Consider the following 16184-nt stretch of genomic DNA (forward strand, 5'->3'; position numbering starts at 1 on the left):
TTATCGTGTTTAAAATATGCCAAAGATAAATATTTTTCACTTAAACACTTAACACTTTTCTTATAACGGGGCATTACAGTGGCCTCACACATGCCCAATGGGATTCTATCCCATTTTGCGATTCTGTTTTGTTATAAGGAGCTAACAGCAAAACCTGACAGTTATTTCTCAATGTTAAGATTGTTTTACTTTGGTGCAGAGTTGAACTGCAGTCAGTAATGGCAAGAGAGACATTTCAACTTCGACGATGACAAAGAAATAAATGGCAGGCCAGAATGTCATTTTGGAGAGGGCAACTTTATCGTCAATCTCATTAATATGCTGTAAAGTGAAAATGTGGTACTGTTCTGCTGTAAAGTTAACCTGAATGAGTGGGGCTAACATGCTGTAAGGTGAATGGGCAGAGCTAAATAACTGTAAAGTGAATACATGGGACTACTTAGCTCTAAAATGTATTGATGGGGTATACTTTCTGTTAAGTGAAAGGGTGTGGCTGAATGCAAATAAGTACTTTTAATCAGCATATAACCTATAGACAATGGTCTCTTGACCATTGTCTGTTTCCTAACACCCTACTACTGATAAATGCAAATCATATTTTAGTAGGTATATAAACACAATATAATTCAAAAGAATAATAAATGAGGCACAAATGAAACAATCCCAAATTTATTGTTATATAAAGTTAACGAACACAAATAATTTACACATAATCTGGTGTCATGGTGGATGTGATAGCTTAGTGGGTAAGGTGTTGGACTACTGGTTATAAGGTTGTGAGCTTGAATTCCAGGTCCTGCCAAGCTGTCCCATGAACAAGACCCTTATCCCTCAGTTCTATGAAATGAGAAAATTTGTAAGTCACTCTGGATAAGGCCAACTGCTAGAAATGTAAATGATGAGGTTGGGTTCCATTCCAGGTTTTTGATTCCAAAAAAACCATTCCAGTGCCCACTGTTAAAAGTGTAACACGAGTAAAATTGATTTGAATGGAAATGAACATAGAAGTTTTCAGAATTGTAGTTTTAGTCGTTCTGCTATTTTTGTAATTACTGTATCAAAGAAAAGCATAAAGTCTGAATTGTATTGTACAAAAATGGTGAGGGCTACAATCGGATTTATGCAAGCAAGTTTAGCATACACAATTATAATAAAAGGTAATAATAACAGTGAGACAGATTCATCACTCATGGACTACATAAGGAAACATTACAGATTCTGTTAAACCTGTATGATCAGACAGATTAATGATCGAGATATATGATATGTATTTGTGTTACTGAATGGAACAGCAAGCGACCTGTAGAAGCTACTAACGCAACCGCAGCTTTCACGGAGAATGAAAGCTCTGGTCCAAGCAGTGCAGTTAACTCTGCTGCCAGTCCTGCAGGCGCTTCAGTGGTTATTAATAATGCAGGTGCCAAAACAAATCCAACCCCTGCGCCTGCCAGAAAAACAATGATGTACTTCAGAATAGTGAAATATTTTTCCTCACCTAGCATTCCTCATTCAAAGCCTTTTCGATTTCCTCTTTCTCTCTTCTCTGCTCTTCTTCCTTGATCCATATTGCAAGTTTCTGCATCTCGTCTTCACTTTCCTTTATGAACCTCTGCTTCTCTTCCTCCAAAATATTCAGATTGGTATTTTCTCTCCACAGAATTCTGCACAGACGCTGCAGTCTGAGTGGATCCGCAAGCTGCTTTTTATTTTCGTTTTTATCACATCAGTCAATTTATTGATATTTCCTTGGATCTGCTTCCTGTGTCTTTGTGTCTCTTGCTTCTCCTCCTCAAGGTCTTTAATGATGTTGGCTCAGCGATGTTTAGCCCTCTGCCGTACTTCTTGCTTGGCCTTCTTAATTGATTCATCTAGTTTTTCTTGCTTTTTCTGTTCCAACATTGCTAGTGTCTTTACTACAACCTCTGTGTCCTTGTTGGCGAAGTGACTGTTCTCGTTCTGTTCCAGCAACTCATCCAGCTTCTTCAGGAGCTGTTTCACCTGGTCCCGGTTCTTTGGGTTCTTGTTGTTAAAGACTAAGAAATGCCTTTTGTATCGTGCAATAAGCTCCTGGATTCTCTGGTCCTGTTTTGATATAAATTGTTCAATTGTCTCCCCTTCCAACTCGTCTGCACGGGTAAATATGATGATTGTGTGGTCACTGAAGTTCCCCTTGAAAACCTTCTTAATCATATCTACAGTCTGTTGCTGCTCCTCAGTGAAATGAGTGATTGGTATGATGAGCAGAAGTGCATGTGGTCCAGGTGAACACATGGCCAGACATCTTAGAATTTCTGTTACATCATTTTGCTAGAGGGAGTTGTCAAACCAGCCAGGAGTGTCAATCACTGCCAGGCTCTGCCCCTGAACTTCTCCATACTCTTTCTTACATTGCTTTGTCACTGAACTCATACTTGGTCCAGACAGGAAACATTTTTGATTCAAGATGGTGTTTCCAGTGGCACTTTTACCTGAACCTGTTCTGCCCAGTAGCACCAACCGCAGCCGAGTTGGCACATTCACATGGCATCGGATTTTGTCGGCTACACTGCATGAGCTCATTGCAGGTTGAATGGTACAGGTGTGGTCAGTGTATAAGGTGGACAAGTCTTATTTTATTGTTGCGTGTCAGATAGTTTCAAACTTTCTGTTTGAAGTTTCCAAAAACAAAGAAATTCTTTGTCTCTAAATATACTCTTGTCTTCCCTGTGGAAAAAAACAATTATATATTAAACAGCAATAAAAAACAAAACGGAACAAACCAACCAACAAAGAAAAATACTGAATTCTGAAAGATTCTCTATTAAGATATTTGAAATCATCCTTTTACTTTTGTGTAGTCTGTTTTTCACAAAGATTTTATTTACAAGAGGAAAACTGAATGACCACAAAACTAAAGAATGCCCACTGTCTGGATTTTAGGTTGATTCTAAGTTTATTTGAGTTCATCTATTCTAATAAGAAGCTTAGTTTCAGTCAAGTTTCATATATCATGTGCCATATATTGTTAAAAGATAACAACATAAATTGATTCCTGTGGATAATTTACTCATAACTACATGAATGCTGTTAGAAAAATAAAAAAGTATGACAAAACATATCTTTCTTTATTGCTGAGCTTTCAGTGTAGGTGAAAGTGTAGGTGTTGCCTCTTAGAAAAGCAGGATGTCATGATGCATTTGTGCATGGTTTATTTAGGGCTTGGTATAGACTGGTACAGAAACACATTTTCTGTTATTTTCTGTTATGTCTTTCTTCCCCTGACTGCCTAGCTAGCTAGGATACAATCACACACTAAATACTTGTGAAACCTAATAAGTATAAATAGAACAAACCCGGAAACATCCTGCTAAAAAATCCTGTCTGGCGAGCTAGTAGCTGGAAAAACACAGGGTGACAAAGTCAAGCACACAGAGTTCATAACTAGCAGACCACACAGCAGCAATGATGAATGCTAGGTGAGGAAAATAATGACTATACACAATGCTAGTTGAGTGAAAAGCTGGCTTTACCCAGTACACTGTTCTTGATTATCAGCTGTACTTTATAACAAGGTTATTATTCCTTTATTGTTTTTCTGAAGTGAAACAAAACCCTCTATTCCACTGAACACCTACTCCATCCAAGGTAATAAGTGTAGCTAATGCACCTCATTTAAAATAAATTTATTAACCTTATAAAGAACAAACCTAGTATCCTATGTGAATGAACATGCATGTGTGCACTTTTCATGGACTCTATTTGAATCTGGGAAACTAACAGAGCTAAATAAATTCATGATATTCCTGATTAGCTAATAGTAAAAATCACAAAACCAAACTTTTTATTCCAAACACAAAACACGCTGGTTATTCTCCCCCAGTTTCTAATGTCACGTTCTTAGGTAAACATTTTGTCATTACAGATCTCTACAAACAAATCAGGTAGCAGACGAGATCAAAGTGACACTTTACACCTACCAATACCTATCAATACCTATCAATAATTAACAAACTTCACTAATTAGTATACTATACTATACTATACTATACTATACTATACTATACTATACTATACCTATAACCTATAACCTATTACAAACCTTTACTAATCACTATACTATACTTTACTAAAGTCACCAATAATTACCAAAATTTACTAATTACTAAATTATTCTATACTATACTATAATAAAACCAACAATACTTACAAAACGTCTCTAATTACTATACTACACTATTCAATACTTTTCAATAATTACTTCTTCACTAATTACTATACTATATTATACTTTACTTTACCTATCACTAATTACTAAACTGTAATAATTACTAAAAGAAATAAAATAAACTAGTAAAAATAATTAAACTAAGCATGACTGAGAGTGAATGTGGTTTTCAGTGAGGGATTTGGTGCATTGAACTAGGTTTATTCCATTAATTATTAAATATTAACGTTTTAACATCTCTCCCAACAAAACTCACTAACTGACCACTGGAGTTGCCAAAACAGATCAAAGTACTCTGTTTCTCCTGCCAGAAGCTGTTGTGAAAATAGAAAATCTAGAGTGAGTGGTACAAATCAACACGTTAGCAGAGTTTACATACTACAGTTTATTAAAATGATTTTTCCTGAGACCAAAGGAAGAATTCAGAACATCATATCCATACCTCAATGTGCCATTTCCACTTCTCGGTGTGTGGTGAAATGGTTCTTCGGTACTGTCCTTCTTGAAAGAAACCTAAGAACACGATGCTGAATGGAAAGCTGTTGTGTCATGTGTCTGTTGTTGCTGTACAAGTCTTTTTCCTGCAAACCACCCACAACAGCAACGCAACCATTTTCTCCCTGCTTTGATCCTTACAGCATCATGAAGGTCATGTGTTTTAGTGTTATGACTTAAAACAGGAAATGTGATGTACCCCTGCCACAATGTACATCGTCTGCAATAATATAATCAATTATATTTCTGCTAGGTACCTAAAGACATATTTAACACCATGACAACATTACTACTAATGAATATACTTCACATTTAATATGGATATAAACTCGATATGATCAGAAAGGTATGTGAACAAACATAAACAAGACACAGAGGGAAACATCTCAAATTTATTTCATTTTAAAAGATACATTATTAGCAGTGATATCTATGAACCCCACAAGTTGTTACATAACAATATACTTGTGTATCTGATTACTGCAGTGTACACAGTTACAGAATAATGAAATAGAAGCATTTAGAATTTCAAATCTAGTTACTATATGGCTTTTCCTGTTTTACTAATAAATGTTATTGTAGTTACTGCATTAAAGAGAAGCCCAAAGACAGAGCTGCTGTTTACTAAATGCTGAAGAACACAAGCAGTACACTGACTGTGATTAGTATCTGTGAGTATATTATAAAAAATGAATAAAACAATAGATTATGACTGCAATAAAAATGTTCTTTTGATTTTTTTCCTACACACTACAAGCATCTGATATGAAATAATGCCATCAGACAGAGAGCAGAGATCTTCAACTCGTTTTAGATTACACTCATTACCCAATGTCACATGAACCGGATTGAATATGTATCACCTACAGAATAAATTCTTTACTATCAATTCTTTACTATTACCTTAATCATTCCCAAATGATGGTTTTAGTGCCGTGTCTTACATAAATGTTCACCTGCACCCTGAACCGTTCCACATTTTGTAGCAGATGTAAATTAGATTATATTGGATTAATACATGGACTTATGTAGGAAATGGAAAGGATAATATCAGATGGATTATAATGATTATATGTAAAATTAGTAGTTTGCTAATGGAGAGTTACTGTTTTATTGGTCTATTTTGCCTATGTTTTGGCTTTTGTCACTGAATGGAACAAAGGCTAGTCACCATTGGAGCTACTTTTGATGCTACACCAATTAAAGGAGCCGCTTTTGTAGCTGCTGCCATTACGGCAGCTGCAAGCTCTGGTCCGAGTAGTGCAGCTAACTCTGCTGCTATTCCTACAGGTGCTGCAGTCATAAAAAGTGCAGGTAGAAACGTAAATCCAACTCCAACTCCAGCACCTCCCAAAAAAATTATGAGGTACTTCAGGATAGTCATATATTTTTCATTATAATACCATTCCTTTCCATCCTCATTTAAAGCCTTCTCTCTTTCCTCTTGCTCTCTTCTTTGCTCTTCTTCCTTCATCCATTTTTCTACTTCCTTTTTCTTTTCTTCACTTTCCTTTATCTTTAACTCCTTCTCCTTCTCCAGGTTTCTGAGGCTGATTTCTGCATTCTCTAGAGATCCCTGCAGCACCTGCAGCCTCTGTGGAGCTTCATAAAGGTTTTCATTTTCTTTGTTAATTTCTGCTGTTAAACTGAGGATTGTAATCTGGATGTGACTCCTGCGTCTTTCTATATCTTGATTTTCCGTCTCAAGGTCTTTTATGATGTCAGCCTTGCGACGTTCAGCAATCTGTCGTATTTTCTGCTTGGCCTTCTTAATTGAGTCATCTAGTTTTTCTTGCAACTCATCCAGCTTCTTCAGGAGATGATTCACCTGCTCCCGATTCTCTGGGTTCTTGTTATTGAAAGCCAGGAAACGCCCACCGAATCGTGCAATTAGATCCTGGATTCTCTGGTCCTGTTCTGAAATGAATTGCTCGATTGACTCTCCTTCCAGTTCATCTGCACGGGTAAATATGATGATCGTGTGATCACTGAAGTTCCCCTCGAAAACCTTCTCAATCATGTCTACAGTCTGCTGCTGCTCCTCTGTGAAGCGAGCGATTGGTATGATGAGCAGAAACGCATGTGGTCCAGGTGAACACATGGACAGACATCTTTGCACTTCCTGTGTTATCTTGCTTTGCTCACCAGCGGTGTCAAACCAGCCAGGAGTGTCAATTACTGCCAGGCTCCGCCCCTGAACTACTCCACACTCTTTCTGGATTTTCTTTGTCACGGAACCCATACATGGTTTAGATGGGAAACATTTTTGATTTAAGATGGTGTTTCCAGTGGCACTTTTACCTGAACCTGTTCTGCCCAGCAGCACCAACTGCATCTGAGTCACTGGGGACTGGACGTCTCTGTGTGGACTTCTTGAACTGTTCTCGAACTGGGAACACTTCATCTCTGGATGCTGTTGTGGACAGAAAGGCAAACAGTGTGAGGTTTTAACCAACATTCCAGAAAAAACTAAAAAGAATTCACTTCTAAGGGTCTGTTTAGATAGCTAGTGATAGATAGATAGATAGATAGATAGATAGATAGATAGATAGATAGATAGATAGATAGATAGATAGATAGATAGATAGATAGATAGATAGATAGATAGATAGATAGATAGATAGACTTTATTGATCCCATGAGGGAAATTTTGAATTGCCAAGTTTAATTGTCAAGTCATGGAGAAGTAGTAGCTCAGTGGCTTTGGCCTACTGATCAGAAGGTTATGAGTTTAAACCCCACATTGGTAAGCTGAATATATGTTGGTCCTGGATAAGGGTGTTTGCCAAATGCCATAAATGTAAAAACATAAATGATTAAATGTCTAAAAAAACTAGTTGAGACATCTACAGAATAAACATATTTTTCATTATAATACCATTTCTTTTCATCCTCATTTAAAGTCTTTTCTCTTACCTCTTGCTCTCTTCTTTGCTCTTCTTCCTTCATCCATTTTTCGACTTCCTTTTTCTTTTCTTCACTTTCCTTTATCCTTAATTCCTTCTCCTTCTCCAGGTTTCTGAGGCGGATTTTTGCATTCTCTAGAGATCCCTGCAGCACCTGCAGCCTCTGTGGAGCTTCATAAAGGTTTTCATTTTCTTTGTTAATTTCTGCTGTTAAACTGAGGATTATACCATGGATGTGATTTTTGGTTCTTTCTATATCTTGATTTTCTGTCTCAAGGGCTTTTATGATGTCAGCCTTGCGATGTTCAGCTATCTGTCGTACTTCCTGCTTGGCCTTCTTAATTGATTCATCCAGTTTTTCTTGCTTTTTCTGTTCCAACATTGTTACTGCCTTCTCTACAACTTCTGTTTCCCGGTTGGTGAAGTGATGGTACTTGTTAAGTTCCAGCAACTCATCCAGCTTCTTCAGGAGCTGTTTCACCTGCTGCCGATTCTCTGGGTTCTTGTTGTTGAAATCCAGGAACCGCCCACCGAATTGTGCAATTAGATCCTGGATTCTCTCGTCCTGTTCTGATATAAATTGCTCAATTGTCTCTCCTTCCAGCTCGTCTGCACGGGTAAATATGATGATCGTGTGGTCACTGAAGTTCCCCTTGAAAACCTTCTCAATCATGTCTACAGTCTGCTGCTGCTCCTCTGTGAAGCGAGCGATTGGTATGATGAGCAGAAACGCATGTGGTCCAGGTGAACACATGGCCAGACATCGTAGCACTTCCTCTGTTATTTTATTTTGGTGGAGGGAAGTGTCGAACCAGCCAGGAGTGTCAATCACTGCCAGGCTCCGCCCCTGAACTACTCCACATTCCCTCTTGCATTGCTTTGTCACTGAGCTCATGCTCAGTGCAGATGGAAAACATTCTTTATCCAAGATGGTGTTTCCAGTGGCACTTTTACCTGAACCTGTTCTGCCCAGCAGCACCAACCGTAGCTGTGTCACTGGGGACTGGACGTCTCTGTGTGGACTGGAGTTCTTGAACTGGGAACGCCTCATCTCTGGATGCTGTTGTGGATAGAAAGGCAAACAGTGTGAGGTTTGATTCTGAAATATTTACATACTGACTTTTCAAAATTATTCAAATATAAGTGAATAAAGCCCAATAATATCCATATTTAAATATAACACTTCTGTGCTAATTAACTAGTTACACAACTGTACCCCATTACCAGTGAATGTAATATAATATATATAATATTATATTATATCAATAAAATGAGCTAACTGCAAACTTAATCAAAATGACTTACATACCAGAAAAACACACACAAAAAAATTCACTGCTAAGGGTTTGTTTATATACAGTATCTCACAAAAGTGAGTACACCCCTCACATTTTTGTAAATATTTTATTATATCTTTTCATGTGACAACACTGAAGAAATGACACTCTGCTACAATGTAAAGTAGTGAGTGTACAGCCTGTATAACAGTGTAAATTTGCTGTCCCCTCAAAATAACTCAACACACAGCCATTAATGTCTAAACCGTTGGCAACAAAAGTGGAAATGTCCAAATTGGGCCCAATTAGCCATTTCCCCTCCCCGGTGTCATGTGACTTGTTAGTGTTACAAGGTCTCAGGTGTGAATGGGGAGCAGGTGTGTTAAATTTGGTGTTATCGCTCTCACACTCTCTCATACTGGTCACTGGAAGTTCATGGCACCTCATGGCAAAGAACTCTCTGAGGATCTGAAAAAAAAGAACTTGAACTTATTGCTCTACATAAAGATGGCCTAGGCTATAAGAAGATGCCAAGACCCTGAAACTGAGCTGCAGCATGGTGGGCAAGACATACAGTGGTTTTACAGGACAGGTTCCACTCAGAACAGGCCTCGCCATGGTCGACCAAAGAAGTTGAGTGCACGTGCTCAGAGTCATATCCAGAGGTCGTCTTTGAGAAATAGACGTATGAGTGCTGCCAGCATTGCTGCACAGGTTGAAGGGGTGGGGGGTCAGTCTGTCAGTGCTCAGACCGTACGCCGGACACTGCATCAAATTGGTCTGCATGGCTGTCATCCCAGAAGGAAGCCTCTACTAAAGATAATGCACAAGAAAGCCCACATACAGTTTGCTGAAGGCAAGCAGACTAAGGACATGGATTACCGGAACCATGTCCTGTGGTCCGATGAGACCAAGAGAAACTTATTTGGTTCAGATGGTGTCAAGCGTGTGTGGCAGCAACCTGGTGAGGAGTACAAAGACAAGTGTGTCTTGCCTACAGTCAAGCATGGTGGTGGGAGTGTCATGGTCTGGGCCTGCATGAGTGCTGCCAGCACTGGGGAGCTACAGTTCATTGAGGGAACCATGAATGCCAACATGTACTGTGACATACTGAAGCAGAGCATGATCCCCTCCTTTTGGAGACTGGGCTGCAGGCCAGTATTCCGACATGATAACGACCCCAAATACACCTCCAAGACGACCACTGCTTTGGTGATGGACTGACCAAGCATGTCTCCAGACCTAAACCCTATTGAGCATCTGTGGGGCATCCTCAAACAGAAGGTGGGGGAGCGCAAGGTCTCTAACATCCACCAGCTCTGTGATGTCATCATGGAGGAGTGGAAGAGGACTCCAGTGGCAACCTGTAAAGCTCTGGTGAACTCCATGCCCAAGTGGGTTAAGACAGTGCTGGAAAATAATGGTGGCCACACAAAATATTAACACTTTTGGGCCCAATTTGGACATTTCCACTTAGGGGTGTACTCACTTTTGTGACATTAATGGCCGTGTGTTGAGTTATTTTGAGGGGACAGCAAATTTACACTGTTATACAGGCTGTACACTCACTACTTTAGATTGTAGCAGAGTGCCATTTCTTCAGTGTTGTCACATGAAAAGATAGATAGATGGACTGTATTGATCACATGAGGGAAAATGGATATCACATCAGTTATCATCAGTGGGTACTGTGTGAAGAGGGTGGCTGACCTCCGCTTCCTGGGAGTCTATATTAAGGAGGACTTGAACTGGCGCTTTGAGCTCCTGAAAAGGTCCAACAGAGACTGCACTTCCTGAGGGTGCTCAGGAAGAACAACATTAGCTGGTGTCCTTTTATCGGTGCTCTATAGAGAACTTACTAATGTACTGTATATGTGTGTGGTACACCAGCTGCACAGGAGATCAGAGGAAAACACTGCAGAGGGTCATCACCATGGCCCAGAAGACCTTCGGCTGTCCTCTTCGCACTCTGGAAAAACCTCACACCTTGTACACCATCTATTTGAAATTACACAATAAAACTTAGGTACACATTAATAAAATCAAGGACAAATAGATTCAGAAACAGCTTTGATTCGACAACAATAACCACACTCAATAGAACTAAAACATAACATGCTGCTAGCACAACAAGTATTGTGCAATTTGATGGATGACTGAATTTATGTTTTTCTGATCTTATTTTATGTGAACACTATTTATTATTAGCTACATATTTATGTTTAGTTATTTTTTATGCTTTTTATAGCACTCTAAATGATGCACTGACTGGTTAGCATTTTTTAATTTTGTTGCACGTTACACTGACAGTAAAAAAAAATATTTGATTCGATTATGCACTGAAGCATATAGATGTTATGTTGGCTTGTCATTTCTGATTCCTGTTATATGAATTTGAGAAAAGCTTCTTAAATCTGTTTTTGTAACCCAGCCACTGAAGAGTTAACTCTCAGTGCCGACCCCAAGCCAGGATGAAATGGGAGATTTGCATCAGGGTGCAAATCCAAATATGCAGACCAGATCCACCATTTCTTTTGTTGTTGTTCTTGTTGTTGTTCCTCCTGCTGTTGGTGGTATCATTGTAAGAGAGAGTGATATGTCTACTGTAACGTTAACGTCCTTACCAAAGCCATCATCTTCCTTTACATATTTTTCATTCCTTTAATCATCAAGACCTGAGAGACTTTTTACATTTCTTACATGTGCATTTCTTCTTCTTCTTCTTCTTCTGCTTATTATTATTATTATTATTATTATTATTAACAAAGTTAAAGTAGAAAAGGAGTAACACTACGAGTTCATCACTGGACCTTTCGTTGGTTACATATCTAAAAACAATGCTGACATTTTAGCTCCTACAGGACCATGGACATATGGCTAGAATATCTCCCTGTTGGTCCTTTAACTTGTTCATCAAACATCATTCCATCTGAGCTGCCTAACAATGTGAAAAACGTGGAAAAGTGGATAAATTACTCACGTTTTATTTCTTTCTTCAGAGCACGAACTTTTTTTTGAATCTCTCTCTCTCTCTCTCTCTGTCCCCCTTACTGTACTCTTCTACTAAGTTTCGTTTCTCCGCTAAAGAAATAACGGTACTGCTCTGTGGAAAGCCAATGGGGTCATATTTGGAGTTTTGCTTGTACAACTCTACGGAAGCCCAGAGAGGCCAAGTGATATTATTTTTTTTTGCTTTTGTCTTCTCGTGATCACGACTTAATTTTCTCGTGATCTCGAGATAACAAAAGTTGTTTTCTCGTGATCACGACTTAATCAGAACCGTGGTGAAGTTAGTTTGATATTCGGACATTAGACAGACATTCGGAAGCGGTATTTTAGGGACCGTCGACAAATTTCTGTACGACTGAAATGTGGTACGTGTTACTTAACTGACTACGTTCCCCAGTTATTCTAATTTCTTCTTAAATATACATATGGCATGCGGCATTGCAAACAGCATTTGTTTATTTATAAATAAAAATTGAATTAATTGAATTAATTGATAGTATTAATTATGTATCATGTGAATTAATTTTATTAATTTATTTTTTAATTAAAAAAAAACTATTTCTTCAATAGCTTCTAGGTCATGTAACCTTGTGACCCAAATCTAGTGCTAAAATAATCTACTTGGAAATCCCCACAAGGTACACCTCTTCTTATCCCAAAAAATGTCTTCATTGTTTTTTATTCATTTGTTTATTTTCTTCATTTGATTAACTCCTTTCTTATATAAATAAACAAGTCATTTTTTTAATCATGATTACACGCCGTTTTTTATTGTTATTACACAATAATCTTCTTAAACTCACAAGCAGTATTTCCATATTTTTTTCTGGCTGTTTGAAGCTGCAAAGTGCCACACTGGACCTGTTTTATATATATATATATATATATATATATATATATATACATATATACTTATATTACACACACACACATATACATATATACACATATACACTATATTGCCAAAAGTATTCACTCACCTGTCTTGACTCGCATATGAACTTAAGTGACATCCCATTCCTAATCCATAGGGTTCAATATGACGTCGGTCCACCCTTTGCAGCTATAACAGCTTCAACTCTTCTGGGAAGGCTGTCCACAAGGTTTAGGAGTGTGTTTATGGGAATTTTTGACCATTCTTCCAGAAGCGCATTTGTGAGGTCAGGCACTGATGTTGGACGAGAAGGCCTGGCTCTCAGTCTCCGCTCTAATTCATCCCAAAGGTGTTCTATCGGGTTGAGGTCAGGACTCTGTGCAGGCCAGTCAAGTTCATCCACACCAGACTCTGTCATCCATGTCTTTATGGACCTTGCTTTGTGCACTGGTGCACAGTCATGTTGGAAGAGGAAGGGGCCAGCTCCAAACTGTTCCCACAAAGTTGGGAGCATGGAATTGTCCAAAATATCTTGGTATGCTGAAGCATTCAGAGTTCCTTTCACTGGAACTAAGGGGCCAAGCCCAGCTCCTGAAAAACAACCCCACACCATAATCCCCCCTCCACCAAACTTTACACTTGGCACAATGCAGTGAGACAAGTACCGTTCTCCTGGCAACCGCCAAACCCAGACTCGTCCATCAGATTGCCAGATGGAGAAGCGCGATTCGTCACTCCAGAGAACGCGTCTCCACTGCTCTAGAGTCCAGTGGCGGCGTGCTTTACACCACTGCATCCGACGCTTTGCATTGCACTTGGTGATGTATGGCTTGGATGCAGCTGCTCGGCCATGGAAACCCATTCCATGAAGCTCTCTGCGCACTGTTCTTGAACTAATCTGAAGGTCACATGAAGTTTGGAGGTCTGTAGCGATTGACTCTGCAGAAAGTTGGCAACCTCTTCGCACTATGCGCCTCAGAATCCGCTGACCCCGCTCCGTCAGTTTACGTGGCCTACCACTTCGTGGCTGAGTTGCTGTCGTTCCCAAACACTTCCACGTTCTTATAATACAGCTGACAGTTGACTGTGGAATATTTAGGAGCGAGGAAATTTCACGACTGGATTTGTTGCACAGGTGGCATCCTATCACAGTTCCACACTGCAATTCCATTCTTTCACAAATGTTTGTAAAAACAGTCTGCATGCCTAGGTGCTTGATTTTATACACCTGTGGCCATGGAAGTGATTGGAACACCTGATTCTGATTATTTGGATGGGTGAGCGAATACTTTTGGCAATATAGTGTATACAGTATCTCACAAAAGTGAGTACGCCCCTCACATTTTTATAAATATTTTATTATATCTTTTCATGTGACAACACTGAAGAAACGACACTCTGCTCCAATGTAAAGTAGTGAGTGTACAGCCTGTATAACAGTGTAAATTTGCTGTCCCCTCAAAATAACTCAATACACAGCCATTAATGTCTAAACCGTTGGCAACAGAAGTGACTACACCCCTAAGTGGAAATGTCCAAATTGGGCCCAGTCGTACAGAAATTTGTCGATGGTTCCTAAACTACCGCTTCCGAATGTCTGTCTAATGTCTGAATATCAAACTTCACTGCTGTCTGAAATTGCTCTGTCTGTCAGTGATTGACAACTTTCATGGTGGTGGCGAAGACGCCAACGTGTATGTGCAACAGTCAGTTGAAACTGTGCCTAATTTTCCAGAGAAAAAATACGTCATTAGGTTCTGATTATGTCGCGATCACGAGAAAACAACTTTTGTTATCTCGAGATCATGAGAAAATTAAGTCGTGATCATGAGAAAACAAAAGCAAAAATAATAATATTACATGGCCTCTCTGGGCTTCCGTACAACTGTGATATTTTTTGATATGAGTTAAATTACTCAATAATGAATAGCTAGGGAATTCCATCACTCCATGCATGTTCTGTACTGTTTATCATACACATGTTTGCAGGGAGCCTGGGGCATGTCTCATGGGAATTGGGGCACCCTGAACAGGGTACCGACCCTTGACGGGGCACAATTGCAGAAACATTCACACAGTATAGACAACTTCGATGTGCCAATCAGCATCTTTGGATTCGAGAAAGAAACTGAAGTACAATACATTTTATGGAAGGATAAATGATGAATGCATATTGGAAAACAGTTTTTTATTACATCATTTTTGAGTCCCACCCGGAAACAATATAGTACTAATATCAAATTTTGGTTATTATTTGATTATTATAATGCATATATAATGTATTTGTGAGGGATTCACAGAGGCGGTGGGAACAGATTCCATATGCTGAGATATTAAAGAAATAGCACAACAAATAAATCTAAATCAGCAGACTAGAGACACAATCCAGAAAATCAACAAGCAGGTAAATCCAAAACCAGTATGGGCAGAGGTACAAAAACAGATCAAGGCACGAGGAATCCAATAAACAACGCAATGGTCGTTACACAGAGAGATAAAGACAGTAGCAAAACAAATATCTCGGTAGAGTAGAACTACCAGTTTCCTGACATTTTATCCTACCTATCAGATTGTCCTTCCCACGCCTGCACACGTCGATTTTGCATCATTTTTGTCACGCTGTACACCACACAGATTTATTCATGTAAAATAAGCTTTTGACTATTTCTGTTATTTTGTGTTGTTAGTTTTCATTATATCAAGACAGCTAGACCCCTTTACGGTCACATTACGAAGTCAGCTAGCACCAGTGATCATATTTGTTAGCATTTTTCATGGAAAAGTTATGCAAGATATGGGGCATGCATCACTGGTTAGCGAATCATTTCAAAATTATTTGATTGCTTGGTGTAAAATATACATTTTTCATCTTTTGTACTTATTTTCTTTATAGTTCTCTGTTTATTTTATTTCTTGCATTTTTAATAGGTATGAAAGATAAGTGGGAATCATTGTATAATCACCTGTCAGCGGGATCGTACCCATGAAGTCCAAAAGGCCCTTCGTAGATATGCACTCAAATTCAGCCTAAAGCGTAGTTATCTTAACTTTCAATTATGCTTATTTTATACTGGTAGGACAACCTGATGAGATATTTAGCACTGTCAAATCACCCTACCTCTGTTTTATACTGGTAGGAAAACCTGATGAGCTATTCCGCACTGTCAAATCATGCTACCATTGCTTAATAATGCTCCTCGGCAAAGTTACACTGAGTTATTTTATGTAGTCACAGACGAAAAGCAGAAACCAGCAGCAGGATCTTTCCATGAGCTAGGATGGATCGATAGATAGAAGGGTAGGAAAATCTATAATGTAGGTTTAATATTCAGGCGAAGGCGTCTGACCCTGGTGGTCTGAAGGGGGAACTGCAGATGGCGTTGTTACTATACTATTACAAATGTCAACTTGTAGGTGCA

The 16184-nt window shown here is 38.9% G+C and overlaps 1 protein-coding gene and 1 pseudogene across 3 annotated transcripts; both read right to left on the reverse strand.

Moving 5' to 3' along the window:
* Nucleotides 1-593: 593 nt before the first annotated feature.
* LOC131371113 (GTPase IMAP family member 4-like) lies at nt 594-4987 on the reverse strand (annotated as a pseudogene).
* An 84-nt stretch (nt 4988-5071) lies between these two features.
* Nucleotides 5072-11988, reverse strand: LOC131371111 (GTPase IMAP family member 8-like). 3 transcript variants are annotated; one of them, XM_058418880.1, is made up of 4 exons: nt 11863-11988; nt 10815-10880; nt 7616-8665; nt 5072-7112 (listed from the first exon to the last, which is right to left on the reverse strand). In XM_058418880.1, exons 2-4 carry the CDS (start codon nt 10815-10817, stop codon nt 5844-5846), a joined length of 2322 nt encoding a protein of 773 aa, XP_058274863.1. In that variant the 5' UTR covers nt 10818-10880; nt 11863-11988; the 3' UTR covers nt 5072-5843. The 3 variants fall into 3 exon arrangements, with proteins under 3 accessions (XP_058274863.1, XP_058274864.1, XP_058274865.1); XM_058418881.1 differs by having other exon boundaries at nt 10742-10880; XM_058418882.1 differs by lacking the exons at nt 10815-10880; nt 11863-11988 and adding an exon at nt 10593-10732.
* Between the last annotated feature and the right edge of the window lie 4196 nt (nt 11989-16184).

The sequence above is a fragment of the Hemibagrus wyckioides genome, linkage group LG20 (genome assembly GCF_019097595.1).
Source record: "Hemibagrus wyckioides isolate EC202008001 linkage group LG20, SWU_Hwy_1.0, whole genome shotgun sequence".
In the NCBI taxonomy this organism is placed as follows: Eukaryota; Metazoa; Chordata; class Actinopteri; order Siluriformes; family Bagridae; genus Hemibagrus; species Hemibagrus wyckioides.

Coding starts and splice junctions, on each gene's coding strand:
- LOC131371111 (XM_058418880.1), bottom strand. Junction 7,113..7,615: donor AGCAAAGAAGAGAGCAAGAG/GTAAGAGAAAAG, acceptor TGTCCACAACAG/CATCCAGAGATGAAGTGTTC.